This window comes from Athene noctua, chromosome 2 (genome assembly GCF_965140245.1).
Source record: "Athene noctua chromosome 2, bAthNoc1.hap1.1, whole genome shotgun sequence".
Lineage (NCBI taxonomy): Eukaryota > Metazoa > Chordata > Aves > Strigiformes > Strigidae > Athene > Athene noctua.
The window spans coordinates 52,612,649-52,628,994 of NC_134038.1; the positions used below are offsets into that span (position 1 = coordinate 52,612,649).

The following is a 16,346-nucleotide window of genomic DNA, read 5'->3' on the forward strand; positions in this document are numbered from 1 at the left end:
GTACCCCCAAAAATGTCAAAGAATCACCAGTTATTAGTGCTTACTTCTATCATTGCATATAATCATACACTACGGTAAGGTACAAATTACAACTTTTTATGAACTCTGTACAAGGAAGTTCATAATTCAGGAAAATATTGAATAAAATGTCAAGAAGGGCTTTTGGACCTGGTGGGAAGGGTTGTTTGTTTTCAAGTGTTTCGGGGGGGCGGGGATGTTTTTAAGAGAAACATATCTAATTAATATTAATAGATCTTCCTTCTTTAAGGACTTTAAATCTTCAGAATAGAACAATTACGGAGTAAGATGGAACAATTACCTCAGGTTTACTTGGTCCAAACAGGTATATGCATAATGATCTGACCCTTTCTTTAACACATTTAAAACCAAATAAAAATAGTACTGTCAACAATTTTGTTCATCTTGAACAATCAGGACAGCTCAGGGTAGGCAAGCAATGGCCCAGCAGGCAGGTGGGGAAGACAAAACAGATAAGCTTCTCTACCATCCCTCTTATCCCCTTGGCAGCAGAAAGAACACCAAGTCTCTTCTCCACTTTCTCTCTCCAAACTCTTCCTTCTGTCCATGGAAGCAACTAAATCCAGCTTTGCCAATGTTTCTGAGAATAATTTAGGGATAGACTGAGAATCAGTTGTACTGATGCCAACTTACATAACTTCTTCACAGAATCACCTAGGTTGCAAAAGACCTTGAAGATCATCTAGTCCATCTAGTGGATTCTTTGAGGACAGTAAACCAATAAGGGGCTTTCAGAAACTAACAAAGTGTCACAGCCAGTCTTTGACACTGCTTTCAAATAATACATTACATTTTATATCCTGAAACATGTCCTCTTAATCCGTATTTTCTCAGATTTAAGACTTTGACTATAAACTGTATTTCCAGACTTCCTAGCTCAAAAGTTTCAAACTGTGAAGAGCCTGCATTATACTGAGAATTAGTTGCAAAAAACACACAGTAAAAAAAAAATCGATACCAACCATCAGTAGTGCAAGACCCTTCTGGGGCAGGTTTTTGTGAATACGGAATTGGTGGACTACTTGAGTCTGACATGTCTTCATCCTCCTCTTCATCTTCCATTTCATTAACTGTTTGGTTGGTAGAAAAGTCGAGGTTTCCATTTTGTGAATAGCGATGTACTAACTCTTTATCCAACTCTTCTACCTTTGGCTTCACATCTGAGAATAATGAAAAATAAAATAAACTTTTCAACAGTACTTGCAGCTATCTTCTTTTAAAATAACCAGCATGCTATTCCTTTTCCTTAATGAGGCCTAAGATTCAGATTTTGTGTCACACAATGAACTGCTGTGCAGTTTTCATTTTTTTACTGAAACACATCCCACCCTCCTCACACACAGAAAAACAACAATTGAAATGTGCCATACTTTCGTGGTTACCTTCCGGCAAGAAAGGAGGCTGGTCAGGATCCAGGTACAGCTGTGAGAAGATCGGCCGTGGGACAACGCTGCTACATCTCAGAGAAGCTTCTATAGAGTTATGAAGAGCTTCTTCAAAACGGGCAGATTTTAGTTGCCCTGCATATGAATTCCCCATGATCTAAAAAACACAAAGAAAATAGCTGATGAGCTGATGAGGGAAAGTGCACACGCAGACCATTTACAGATGGAGTGAGGTCTTATTAATGTCCATCGTGACAGTGATACAAAGTTAGTAAGAAAACATGCTATGAAAATAACACCTCTAACCAGTACTACATGTTCAGATTTCTCTCTCAATCTGGTAGACTGTATCCTCTTGTTTCAGTAACAGCTTTTAGCACATTTTCAAGACACTGCTTTGTGTCTTCTGCATACATGGCCTCTCAACAGCCTCAAGAACCTGTGTGGTGTAGAATTTAATGGAGAGTAGATAAAATCATTCTTATTATAATATTTTTTAGGATTTTCAGAGTAGGCTACAGAAGGGTGTACAATGAAGAAAACTAAAAACATCAAGTTTGGCTTCATCATCAATTGTCTGTGTGTTCACATGATTTTACTTGTCAGTATGCCATCATCTGCAGAGAAACAATACATAGAGACATCAAATAACTTGAATTTTTGCTCTTGCTAATATTGACTGAAATTACGTGGAAGGTCAGTTATCCTGCCCTTTCAGGGTCTTCACTTCTTTTCTTCAGTGTAACACTATGATTTACATGTAGGCTGATCCATATAATCCAAATGATGTAATCACACTCTTACAACAAAAGATGTAAGTTAAAAAAGAGAGAAATAAATAACATCCAAAACATACACAACAAATGCTGTGAAATGGTTTTATTTTAAATTATGCTTTATACTAATATAATGATAACAATAATTTAAATATTTGCTTTGACACTTAATATTTAAATCCAAATCAATGATGAATTTATGAACTTCATAAAATATTCAAACACAGACAGACCTGTAGATCACTACTTCTCCTTGGGTGACATTATACAGCCCATAGACTGTTATATTTGTGCCCCCAGCACTAGGATATGGACACTCAAACATAATCATTTAGTAGCAGGATAGCCATGGAAGGTTTTACAACGAACTAAGGGAGATTCACTGAAACATGAAATTTTCCACTTTGCTGGATCATTATACCATATGACATTTGCTCCAAAGAAACAGCAATCTAACATTTTCCAATATTCAGAATACAAGCCTACATTTTCGGAGAATTTCATTTCAACTGAGATAACTCTTCCCCAGCTATATCAATAGACAGAAAAGTACAAAACCTTATAATGTTATCTTTGTACTTCTCTTCACCAGATGTCACCTAGCCCTGTGACAGGGACCTTGGCCAAGAAGATAAGGTGGCATTTAGAAAACCTCCGATTCCACTCTTGCTTTATCACTGCATGCTCAAGGTCCTCAGGGCAATAATGATGACAGCCACTTACAGCAGCATTTGAGATCTGCTGGTACAGACAAATATCTAAGAGCTAAATATTACTATCCTACTGGAATACATAGGCATGAAGCTTATCTTATTACTCATCTCCAAGCTGGGAGAGAGGCTCAGTTCCCTGTTTAGTCAAAGACTTTATACAACTTTGGGAGAATAATTCCACATCTCTAACTTAGACAGACTTTTAATAAATTGGGGGGGAAACAGCACTTCCCTACCCCAACCAGAGACGATTTCTTAACATGATGCATTCAAGTATTTTATTGCTGAAATACCTAAGACAAGTAGATTCTCTTTTACATTCTGTAAGTTTTCATTACATTTGGAAATGGCAAGGAGCGTGTACAAATATACAACTAAAAAGTGAGTTACGCTGAAAAAGTTACACTGAAGCAGGATTAAGGTTGCAGTGCACTGAATACTGTCAAGTGCCTTTGAACAAAGAATTGATGAAAACCAGCTACATGACTGAAATCCTGGTTTTATTGAAATCAGTGATGATACTTCCACAAATGGCAGTGAAATCATGACAAAATATTATCTCATTAAATTGCATATCATAAAATTTAATTTCCATGCTATGGAATTTCATGTCAGGTACAATGTGCTTAAGGTGGGATTTCAGGAACGTATTCAAATGAAAAAAAAATTTAACTTTAGTTAAAATACCATAATAAGAATGAATCAATGTTTAAGAATCAGAAAATTCGCAATTCCCACAGCACATCATCTGCCTGAAATCTGTTCATCCTCCATGTTTTCTACATTCTACATGTTATATACAATCTATGCCAACTATTTTCATTTTGATGGGAAACTATTAATAAAATATAGTACTCACACAGCAAAAATGCCGGTGAGCCAAGGATATTCAATTTGCCTCCCTGGCCACCTTACAAAGAGACTTGCCTGTGGATGGCAATTGTCATGGATTTACCGGTTGGTTAATATTATTGGAGGACATTTCTAGCTTGCCAAGAGAAAACAAGGTTGCAATTGGAAATGCCAAGTAAAGGAAAGCTTAGGAACCACAGCTTGTGTTAGCGGTGGTCCCTGCAGCATGGAAGCAGAGCAGGAGGAAGACTTTGTCGGGGATGCGCTTGTGCAAGATGGTGCAGGCGGAGGTACCGCAGGGCGGCGTGGCCGGGGGAACCTGCGAGCCCCGAACACCAGCACCAGGGAGCCAGCGCGGGGCAGCTGATTTCCTAACACCGCCCGAGGCCGTTAGGGCAGCTGGGCCTCCTTTGGAGTTCAAGGGAGCTGAAGGGGGGGAGAGCAGGAGACTCTCCCTCTGCAGGGGGGAGGAGCTGGCGAGCCCCTCCGACAGCGAGCTTCTGCCCGGTTCGGGTTGTGCCATCCTCATCCAGCCTGCCCAAACGCCAGAAGCACGAATTCAAGGTATGAATGCCTTAGTGTTTCTGCTTTTGATTCTACCCCTAAACACCCGGTGCAACTAGGAAGCGCTTTGTTTTCCTCCTCCCAGTGTCAATGAGAGGCAGCACCGAGCGAGCGCACCACAGCCGCGGCACAGGCGGCAGCCTGAGCCTAACAGGCTTCAAACGTGCTCATCTGCGCCGAGGGCGGGTGAGGAGGCAGCAAAATCTGGAGAAAAAATAAATTGCTGGCATTTGAAGGGAAGGCAAAAACAGGAAAAAAAAAAAATCTCTTTTTAACACATGTACCTGCCAAATCTGCATTCAAATGTGACCAAACCCAATGATTTTATGTAACTAAACTAGTGCTCCTTGTTAAAAAAAGTTATCCAAATAATAAATCTATCCTGCATCCCTACATAAGGCCATTTGATAAAAAAAGACCCCTGTTGCTTTCTAGAGTGAAATTAAGACAAGTTTTCCCTAAAATTCTGCACATCTGATGTAGCATCAGGGAGCTCGGGGGGATGGGGGAAAGATGGTCCCAGGTTGAGTGCAGTTGAGACTTATCTGACACAGTGTGTGAAAGAAAATGGAGCTGGACTTCACTGAGGAGCTCCTCCTCGATCTCACACGCCTGTTTTTTTCCTGTCAACACCAATACATCAGTGCTCACCCTCAGACCCACCATCCTATATCCAGGTATACTGCACCAAACTACACCAGAGCCCACTCAGATGCACTGAGAGGTTTTTAATGGGCAGGAGGTTTGATTTGGGGGTAAATAATTCTTTCCGTATCTCCATATGCACTAATTGCAGCTCGCTCAGCACAGAGCTGGTTAGGATCCCAGCAACGAGCAATTTGCACATCTGTAATACAGTATTCCAACACTCACCTCTACTTTTACCTGCACCACTGGATACCAGCGTAATTCATAAATTGCCTACTCCTCTTAGCAACATTTTGAGCTCTGTTTTGGATTTGACTCTGCAGGATGTTAATATGTACATTATGTATGTACAGAGTATGTATGTATAGTAAGATTCGCTGCTATAAGTTCTTCTCCCCTCTCCTCCACCAAGGAAGAAAGTTCAGTTTGACAACAGCCACTCTCCAGGCTTCCCCTCTTTACCCCACCAAATTTACTACTCAGACAATTTTAATTTCATGTCCTTAAAACTTACTATAGAGATACTAGAAGGCACAATTAAAATTTAATCATTTCAAAACTAAATCTGCAGCAAAACATGAAAGAGGAGAATTTCCTAACATTCAGATCACCTGCACCTCTGGTCTCTATCACTCTCAGGGTACTTCTCTGCAAAGATCCAGATACTAAGTCATCATGACTACTACCCAACACATCTCCACTGCTGCTGTGCTCTTCAAAGCAGATTTCCTAAACCTACTTCAACTCTTCTTTGCAGCAGCCCATCACTGGACTAGAGGATTAACTGTGAGATTCGCTGGGGTTTGAGAGCTACCTTACAACAGAGATAGAAGGCGGCCCTCATGCCTCATTCTGGGTCCTTACAAAGACACATGAGCAAAGCAATCATGAAATTCCACTAACCTCACCAGAAGTGAAGAAGTATTAATGCTATAAGTTTTAATAAAAAAAAAAATATGGGCATTCTTTACAGAAAGCAAAACTACAATCACCAGAACCTTCCATCAAAGCAGACTGAAATGGAAGTAATAAAAGCAAAATTTCAAAGATGATTGATTTTAGCAGCACATCACTTCACTGTGCAGTGAAGGACCCATGGAAATTCTGGTCGTTCTTTCAACCCCAGAAGCTGAACTTAAAAAGAAAGTCTTGTCAATTCAGGCAAACAATCTTGTCCCATGCAGTCATCCAGGTTTCAGAAGATCTGTGCAGAAACATGACACTGGATGTTCAAGAAGAACCAGAGCCCAGGTCCAGCTGACTGGCAGCGTGTAAATACAGTAAACACTACCCACATTTAGTTAGAAAAATAGGTGACTATGGTCCTTCACATACCAAAAAAAACCCCAAAAAAACCCCAACAAACTAACCCCTGGAAAGGGGATTGTTACCCGGTAGCTCTTGGGAGCTAGAACTGCACATTGAGTTGAAGGCTCTGCTAGTAAAAATATAATCAAATCATTCAGTACACCAGATACCACATATTTGGCCTCCAGGTGGGTCATGACCCCAGTGACTTTAAAGGAGAGGAACTGAACTGGAGGATGAGGGAGGGGGTGAGTGTTGTTGTTATGGCTTAAAGCAATTTCACAATTACCTGATAGTGAATGATGAATCTGATGCAAACACCCTCCATTAAGTCGGCTCTATCAAGTCCTTTACTTTGTGTTTAACCTAATGATGTAATTGTGTTCTCCAAAACACATAATCTGGCTTCTGATCTGGCCTAACCCCACAGGAAAGTTTCTCTTCAAAGGAAAAGAAAGCAAGTTCCTTCACAAAGGCACTGCAAGGCCCAGCACAGCTTCTGTATCTCAAAGGGTTATCTTAGGCAAAGAGACACCAGGCATCTATTTATGCTGTAGAATTGTTTGGGAACTGGTTGTTTCAGGTACAGCTAGCATTTTCTATTATTTACATCATTCTTATTAATGTTCTAGGAGTAGTATTTTTTTTCCTACTTGAGCATCATTAGAATGTTATCAGGAACAAGCATCATTAGGATGTATCATGAACATGCATACTACAGAAAGGATGACAGTTAATAATGACAATAACAAATATACATGCTAATTAAAAGAGTAGACTTTGAAGTCAAAAGTATATACCCAACATTAACTGAAGCATTCAGTGGGGGAAGGCTTAAATGTGAGTCAATACAAGAGTGCAAGGAGGAGTAGTCTCATTAAGAGATCCCTTATCTCATAACCTTTGTAAGATCCCTTTTTTCCCCCAAAGCCCTTTCAAGATCCTGAGAATCTCACCCTGCTTTTGTCTTTGTTAGGGATATTCAAACTCAGCTGTAGAAGAGTTTACAATCTAATGTAGCAAGTGAAAGACAAATAATTTGTTTACTAAGGCTTTCAGGAAAAATGAATGATTAGTTTGTATTGACTCTGTTTACAGTGGAGTTTTCTTTCTTTTTTTATTTTACTTTGAAGAAAATATTCATAGCATCCAATACAGTTTAGAATCTAGTCCTTCAGTCTGATGTTGCCACTACAGTGTCAGAGGAATGGGAAAGATCAAGAACACCTTTTTTTCCTGACAAAGTTCTTCCTTGTATTGCCCAATTAATAGTATCTGTACTTGGAGTATTGCTTCAGATTACCTGGGATTTCGACAATTCCTTGAACAGAGACAGACAAATAGATACACAACAGAGCTACATGCAGGATGGTGGAACAGTGCAGCTGTTCCCCCACAACAGGAAACAAAAAGCAAATCACAAGTGGTGCTAATATGACAGCTGCCATGCCCTTACTGCCCCATCCCTTCCAACCCAAGACCATCTCCACAGTCTTCAGGCACAGTTCACAAAAAATACTAAACACAGTAATACTAAACAGCAAAATACTAAAGACAAAATTCACACTTGATTTCAGGATACTGTTAGTAAGTTGCACTTAAATGCATGAAGCTGTCAACTTCACCCCAAATACTGCAAAAATTAAGGCCGAATTGCATTTTTAAAAATTCAGTGAGATTTGGAAGTTCCCAGCTTCACAGTATAAACCATCAGTGATGTGACATGGAGGCCAAAAAAGGAAAACCACCAAGAAATAGAAAATTAAACCCAATCTTATCTCTTAAAATTTGAAATGTCTCTTGCGTTCTTTTTAACAGTATTATTTACTGAGCTGTACACATAAAGAGGAGTTTACAACTGCAATCAAACATAGAATAGCTATATTTTCAAGGTGCAAGAAGTCACTGCAAGTTAAGCTCAAGTCAAGTTTTACAAAATGGTAGTTCAGCAGTTTTGACTTATGAGTTCGCACTTGTGTTTATTGCCTAACATCCCACATTTTCCTTCATCTTTCAAAAGTTCTGACAAAACTCTCCCAGAATCTTTAGATGCAATCTTTTGTAAGTCTGAAGTTTTAAACCACTATTTTAGAGTTAACTGTGTATTTAGAATCAAACTATATAAACCCAACAACAGTTTTTATCCACAGACCGAAGGTGGAAGTCATTCCACAAGATTCCTGCACATGAAGCTTTGTGACAAGAACTGTACAACCCTTGCACTGGCTTTACTTTTCTCCAGGTTCTGTCTCCCACTCAGAAGAGAAATGTTGCATTCCAGGTAGGCTGAACTCTTATGGCACAGCAAGAGGAAAACTGAGAATGTTCAACACATCCCTCTAGTGAGGACTGCGATGATTTAAGGATTAAGCATGTGCCAAACGTCATTTGATGCCATTTCCTCAGTAAACAGATGCAACAAGCAGATGAAGAAAATATCTGACCTCATTACTTAATTTACATGAACTCACCTACAGTGACTACACAACATGCAAAAATTATGGAGGACTAGTTTCTGTGAATAAATGATGCTATGCTAGAAGCATTTCAAGCAATATATGCCTACCTGGATATGAAAAATTATATGAAAAAGAGACTGGAACATTAATGGAGCAAAACTGTAGCTGATAGCATTTGGTGGGGTACTTGGAATGAAGGAACATCTTTTGATGACTGTTGTAAATGCACAGCTCGTTTTCATGGGCGAAGATTGTCTTATGAATGCCAATACTCATCTACAAATATGCACTGTATGTTCTGTCACCAGTTGCATGCACTCATACACTTTTACTGTCTCTTTTACACTCTCATCCACCCACACACATCTGTTCACACAACCCTCCCCTCCCCGCCAAGCTTTTGCAAATACACCATTTCCCTAATTCCTCCTCCGCCTTCCTATTGTGGAAAAAGGAACTTAATTAGAAACCATAAATAAACCGTATTTTGAGTTTATCGTATGAAAAAAAAATATGTATCCTTTTTAGTCTTCTCCCATTGCATCCCCTGGTGTTTCATAGAAAGATCAACAATACAGGGTTGTGTTGTGGACAATGACAGAAAGTCAGATGACAACAAATTTAACCATAAAGGCTCTTATAAAAGAGTAGAAGAGTTAATAAAAATTCAGTTGCCAGTAATACAAAAAGAAATGCTCAGTAGAATATAACCAAGAATGAGAAGATTAGACAGTGGAGTACAAACTTTACATGAATAGGCCTATATCCTTCATGATATAGAAGCTTTCAGGAGTTAATTATGTCAGGGTAACCTATTCTGACTGCAAGGCTTTTAGAGCCCTTTTAAATGATGTTATGAAATTAGTAGATAAGTTACAGTGAAGGTTTTCTAGGGTTTTTTAAATTAATTTGTAGAAGATGAAGCAAATCCTTTTATGCTACTGGGATCTTCCACAATGTACATAGGAATGGAACATTACTATGCACTTCCAACAGAGAGGAACATTTTCTCTTTTCTTTCAAGAGGTGGGGAAAAAAAAAAAAAAAAAAAAAAAAAAAGGTTATCACTCTACAAACCTAGTTTTTAATTTTGAAATTTTGGTAATGTTAAAAGACTTCATTATTTTAAAAACAATATATGCTCACACTTGGATGCTCACACAGTCATTGCAGAGGCAGCACAAATAAATCACTAAGGAAACTAAGGATCACTAAGCACTTTTGAAAAATCTCAGCCTGCTTCCTGAAAACAAGCATGCTCATACATAGTTTTCCCCATTTATGTTCTCTGCCCTAAATCAATAGGACTATTAACCACATTATTAATGCCAGTGCAATACAATCAGATCACTAATGGTACTTAATCCCAGCTCTAGGATCAAGGCATATTTTTGCTGCGTAATTCTGATTTTGCAATTAATTGCAGACATGAATTACGATTTATTCTCCTAACAACTTAGTGTGTTAGCACAGTCAGGCAAGTTACATGTTTGAATCGTTTCAGCTACCACTGCTAATAACACAGCAGATAAAACTAATATAGTATCTAATCAATTAATGCAATAACTATTTAAATAACTGTAACTGTATGTAGCATTTTGGTGCTTACTGAAATGTTTTTCCAAGCCCAAATTTGCTCCCTGAGTCACGTATTCAAAATCGGTACCTGTTCCCAAACCTAAAGGCTCCTTATTGAAACTTTGTTATTTTTATATACTTTTCATATATGTAAGTGTACAGTCATTCACCAACAATACATATTCTGCTAGTAATACACAGACTGTATTGTAAGTTATTAGCTAACAACTAGATTTAGTAATTACTAATTAAAATAAACTATTCAGAACTACTAGAGACAAAAGGTATTTATGTAGTTTATAATAACCTATAACATCTTCTCAGATGCATCAGTTAATTAATATAAAGCTGTGTTTTTAATGGAGATTTGATGTTTATGTCAATGGAACACTGTCTAATATTACACCATTTTTAAAAAATTGTATGTCAACTTCTTTAATTTCCATGACTGGGAAGCTCTGTGAGCAGTCTTGTTACATCTTCCTAGATACAAAACACAACTCCATATTTGTCAACAATTTTAATGCTGATAACTATCACTAATTGCTTACTTCCATGAATTATGGTGTGGTTTTTTTTTCCCTGAAGGGTTGCTTCTATCCTGAGAAAGTGAAAAGTAAATTTTGACCAGAATTTCAAAAGAAAGACCCATATAATAACATAAAAAGGAGCATTAATAATGTCATCTCAACTTGCACTGCTTGTGAAAATGAAAGGGATTATCATCTATTAAACATATGTGGTCTGGTTACATAGAAGCTGAGCTACACTTCACCTACAATTCCAAGCATCCTTTGAATGCCTTATCAATAAAGTTTGTTATAAACTCTTTGACACAACTGGACTAATGAAGACCACCATATGAAGCTAATGATGTTAATGTCATTTCCAACCATTGAGTTTGCTCAACTTGTTTGTAATTCTGATTTTTTTTTTTCTGACACATCCTCTCTACACCACTTCTTAAGATCTGCCTTTGGACCTCAATACTGTAAGTATATATTCACCTGCCTGGTGTCGTTTTATTGTCTTCAATAGGACTACAGAGTAGGACTGTGCACTATGGCTTAGCAAGACATGTATATAAATTATTGTAAACCCTTAGGCCACTAGGCTGCAAAAATCTAAGTTTTAAACATCATAGTTTATGTTATTTATTTATTGTATGCACAAGCTACCATTTTAATAGGAACTTATGCTTACACACTGCTTGACATTTTTTAAGACTGCTAACTGCTATCTGATGGAAAAGCAGCGTAAAAAAATCACTACTAAGATACAGAAAATAGAAGCTAAAATGTAACCTGTTCTGGGGCATCTCAACATCAGATTGTACAGTACAAGCATTAAACAGAAAAATCTTTTATAAAAATCATCCTAGGTATCTCCATCTCCAGTAAGTGTCTTTTTCTGATGTCCTTTTTTTTTAAGTTTTCTCATGTGAAAGTGCTACTAAATAAGGGAGGCAAAGAAGTTTTTATTGCCAAGCAATATAAACTAACTGCTGTTCATCTTGCAGAGACATCACTTATTCTGAAAATTCTTTATTCTAACAACATGCACTAACTGACACTACTAAAAAGTATCTTTCTGAGTAACAGGCATAATGGTAATACAGATTACATTGGCTCTTAAAACTTTCCTAACAGAGATGACCCAATTCTTCAGGAACATCCACTCAGTATTTTCTCTTTCCACAATATTCATCTTATCTGGTGCATGTTCCAGTTTGTGACAGCCATAACAGACTAAAAATGAAGCACTGGAGTAGGACTTTGTAAACATCAACCTTTCTTTTGCTGTAAACAATCCCCCCTTGAAGTTGGCAGAGTTGGAGATGTAGCACGGTGGTTCTTCAAATATGCAACCTGAAAGTAATTTCAGGGTTACCAAGTCGAAAAAGAGACAGTCTCTGCAGCTAGAGCATGACACTGTACAAAGGATAACACCCTGCACCCAAGAGCCTCACATGCAGTGTTTCCCACATGTCCTTCAACTGTAAAGCACATAATCCTGCCAAAAACACTATCAAATTTTGTTCCTTTCTCTCTCCAGGAAGATTATGAAACAAATCCTTAACACAGAATTCTAGATTAAAAAGTAAAATTAAATCAGGGAGTAATAAAAAAAGTCTTAAGTAATCAAACTTGCCCCCACTTACATAGCTGTATAGAAGGTTAGGTGGCTTGTTGGTTCTTACCTCCTCCAAAAAATAATTGTTTTACTCCCTAGATCTGTGTCTGAAAACACGGCAAGTCTGAAAGAGAGTTCTCATTGCTTTTACGAGGCTTGGAAACCATTATCCCTAAAAAGGAACCACCAAAGGTGGAAACAAGCCCCTCTTCCTTTGTGGAGAGGTTGTGTCAAAATGTTTATCAAGTCTACTCAGAGCATGTTCCTGCATGGCTCTTGGGGAAAAAAACATTTTCAAATAGGTCAAAATGAGCACGTTTCTGCTCTTTTGAACTCGGAATATGTTTTAGAAAGGAACAAACAAATCTTTTCTTATCTGAACTTCCCATGCAGTCTCTAGATAGAGGCACATCTAATATCGTTCTTTTGCAGTTACTTTTAGCCCATGATGCTGAGACCAAAAAAAAACCAGCAAATGCTTTCATGGCCATTTCTATGCAAAAAGCAATGCACTCAACAGACAAGAAAACCCTGCATAGGTCAAAACCATAACAACTAGCTTAAACCCACAAGTAATGTCAAGTATAATATCATTCAGATATTATATGCAACTTCTCTGCTGCTGGGAAAAGTGTCTAAATTCCTCATACAATTTCTATTTAAAAAACCAATAATTTTAGTGGAAATGAACTTCAAAGTGCAGAGTGCTTTGCAGAGTTCTTCCTTTTCCTTTTACGCAACATGTGTTCGTCATGTGTCAAAGCTGACTCTACTTTCTCCCCTCCCCAGAATACCACAAATTCTTCCGTAAAATAAACACAGCTCTGTCCAGAATCTCTGAAACTACCAGAGGCAATCCCTGTTTGAGATCAAAGATGCAGATCACTACTGGGCCTTCTATAACATCCCAGATTTCAGTTAAGATGAAATTTGCAACAAATGGGCAATGAACAGAACAAAACTTTTAACATCACATCCAGGGGTGTATCTAAAAAGAAGAGCTTTGACATTCAAGCTACTTTGTCGAGATAGTCAGGAATTCCAATAGGTATTTGTGGAATAAATATCCACAGATAGCATTTTTATAATGCCATTTGGGTCTGGCAAAGAAAAGCCTTTATCTTTATTTAAAACAGAAATGTAAAAATTCAGAATTACATACTATTATCACTTCATAAGAGAAAAAAATTCTCTACTTCTAATGTTTATATTTGTTCTGTGATGCAACGCATCACCCACTACAATAATTTGTCTATGGGGTCTGTATCTCTTGGAAGAAGAAATAATGATAATAAAACACATTATTTGTTGGAGACATCAGATGTACTTCTTTACTTGTTTTTCTCCCAGAAGGAAAAGTCTTAATGATGTTTACAGGTTGGACGTAATTTACCCACAACATAGACATGCTAGCAGAGGCAATCTTGATTCCCAAAGCTGCTGTTATGGTTTAGTGAGTCAGTAACACATAAAATTCACAGGTTCTGTGCATTCTTGGAAGCATGCATATAAAACTTCCAGTAAATACTGACATTCAAGAAACCAGTGCTCATACTTTTCTGTGACTGCTGCCACAGTAGAATATATATGCTATGCATAGAATTCTCACTGTGGGCTAAAATCCACTCAATAAAAACCCAGCTGATAAATAAATATAGATACAGAACAATTTTCTCCAGCAGATGAGAAAAAAAAAAAATCTTCATTTCACATACTTTGATTAAATTCTAGGGTTACAAACAAAATTAAGTATTATAGCTCAGACATGTATTTCTCTAAGCAGTTTTATTATACAGGGTTTTTTATATAGTCCTTAATTCCATAAAGATATATATGTAAAATGTGATATTCATTGTTTATAGGGATAAAGTTGAAAATAGACTCAGACATCTCATTGAGTTCCTACAGCAAAAAGCCAGTTCAATCTCACTGTTAAATAAATCACCTCAATCCTTTCTTCATTTGTTACTGCCTTATTGCAAAAGCATGAAACTGAAGCCCAGAAAGTCAAAGTTAAGGCCTGACCTTCCATCTCTATCCTATCTGGTCGCTCCCTTGTGTACCCCTCAAACAACATGCTATCATTTCCTGATGAGTTTAGAAGGGGTTATCAGGAGAATTTCTAGACGTGTCAGTTTTGTAGCAACCTGAATGCTATACAAACATCTTCTGTGTTTAATAGGTGATTTGTATTTTAGTAGGTTTATCCATTCCCAACTTTATGTGTTTAAAGGTGCCTTAACCTTGACATAAATCAATGCTAAGCATCTGTATAGAGTACTTCTAAAGAGTTTAAAAATTAAACTCTTTGGAGAGCTATATTTTGCAAGCACATTTCTTTAAGGAAAAAAAAAAATTACTTGTCAACTTCTTTGTTCATTTTTTTCCCCCCTTGAAAATTATGCAATTTATTCTTTTTTCACTCTTCTTACAGTTTTCTTTCAAAGATCACGATGAAACACCACGTTAGTCACTATAAAAATACCACCACTGCTGGCTCCCGAGTATCTTTTGTTCCTAATGCAACAATGAGTGTTTGCGTAAGACAGTAGGGCCAAAGAGTCGGGGGCCCCGGGTTGTGTCTTGAAGTAACCCCCCCTTCCAAAGGAAAACAAAAAGCACTGAACCTTTTCTGCCACATGCCCGGTCCTTCCCCCACCACCTCTCTGGTGAAGACAGCCATTATTACATTTCCTTTCGGGTTATTTACAAGGTCTTGGCTCTGACATTGATTTCTTATCTGTTTCTATGACAAATGTTAAGTGTTAAGAAGCTGTCGCTTTGAAGAAAGATAATGCTAAACAAATTATTGGAATTAATTACTCAAAAAATATTCTTTAACTTTTTTTGTGAGCAGTGAAACCAGAACAGCAAATATTGCTCAAGACCAGAAAAACCCACCTTTTTTTCAACCAATTAATAAGTGTTAGCAGATTAAAAGAAATTCTAGTTTGAACTAAGGAGTATCATGAGAGTCTAAAGTGAATCTGTCAGGGGGATGTAGAATAACTGGCCAAGCACAACTCCCTCAGGAACAGTCTTTTAATTTATAAGTGAATACTGGGGTGGGTTTTTTTTCACTTTTTCAAATGTTCTTCTCATGGTATAAATTTTAGGATCAAAGGTGAAAGTTCAAAAATCTTTTCAGTTACAGAACCATTAAAATGATAAACATTTGGGATCCCAAAGTACACTTCTACTCTAACTGTCCTTTCAGACCTGCATTGACTGCACTATAATAGCTGCCAACATTTCGTAAGGATTAGCCTTTCATTTAGACAAAAGCAAGCATTCCTTAGCTAAATCAGCACTTTTTGCCATCAGACTCATAAAACCTTTTCACAACACAGATTTTCAAGAGAATCCTTTAGGGTTTTAGGATGCTGCTCCTTTTACTAAGTAACAAAATACACCCCAGGGTGTCTCATTGACCGCACTCAGCTGTCCTTTGACCTCTGCAATTGTTTAGCCTAACTTCAGGGCCACAGAATCTGCCTCCCCCCCATCAAAAAGGCTAATGTTGCTTCCTCCTAGCACCTGGCGAAGCAAAATCCTAGAGGTTCCCCCCCTTTTCCAGACTTCTACCATGTTCCAGATGTTGCCAAGCAAAATGTTCCTGCACGCAGGTTTTGGGGACCTGCAAGCATACTCAGAACCTGGGCTGTGGCCATGACCCCCTTGCTCTGCTCAGCGCTGCCCTTGCCCCAGGGATACAACAGGTCATAAAGCAGGAATGGATCTCCATCCTTCTGGGTACTGGCTATTTAAATGCAACAAGATACTATGCGAGCCCAATATTGTGTACTGAGACAAGCCTCCTCCCCTTTAAGAAGTCAGAAAAAAAAAAGACGTGTGAGAATCTCAGTTGGAAGCACAAATCTATCCCATCAT

At 37.9% G+C, this 16,346-nt stretch overlaps 1 protein-coding gene across 9 annotated transcripts in view; it reads right to left on the bottom strand.

The window, feature by feature from the left end:
• Positions 1-16,346, bottom strand: part of GREB1L (GREB1 like retinoic acid receptor coactivator) — a 144,872-nt gene that overhangs the window by 64,192 nt on the left and 64,334 nt on the right. For 6 of the 9 annotated variants that reach the window (XM_074899112.1, XM_074899109.1, XM_074899113.1 and 3 more), the window contains 2 exons: positions 1,410-1,581; positions 1,002-1,199 (listed from right to left, as the gene is read on the bottom strand). In XM_074899112.1, coding sequence (XP_074755213.1) covers positions 1,002-1,199; positions 1,410-1,578 — 367 coding nt within the window. In that variant the 5' untranslated portion in view covers positions 1,579-1,581. The remainder of the gene's footprint in view (positions 1-1,001; positions 1,200-1,409; positions 1,582-16,346) is intronic. The other 3 variants (XM_074899111.1, XM_074899110.1, XM_074899107.1) reach the window with 1 other exon arrangement.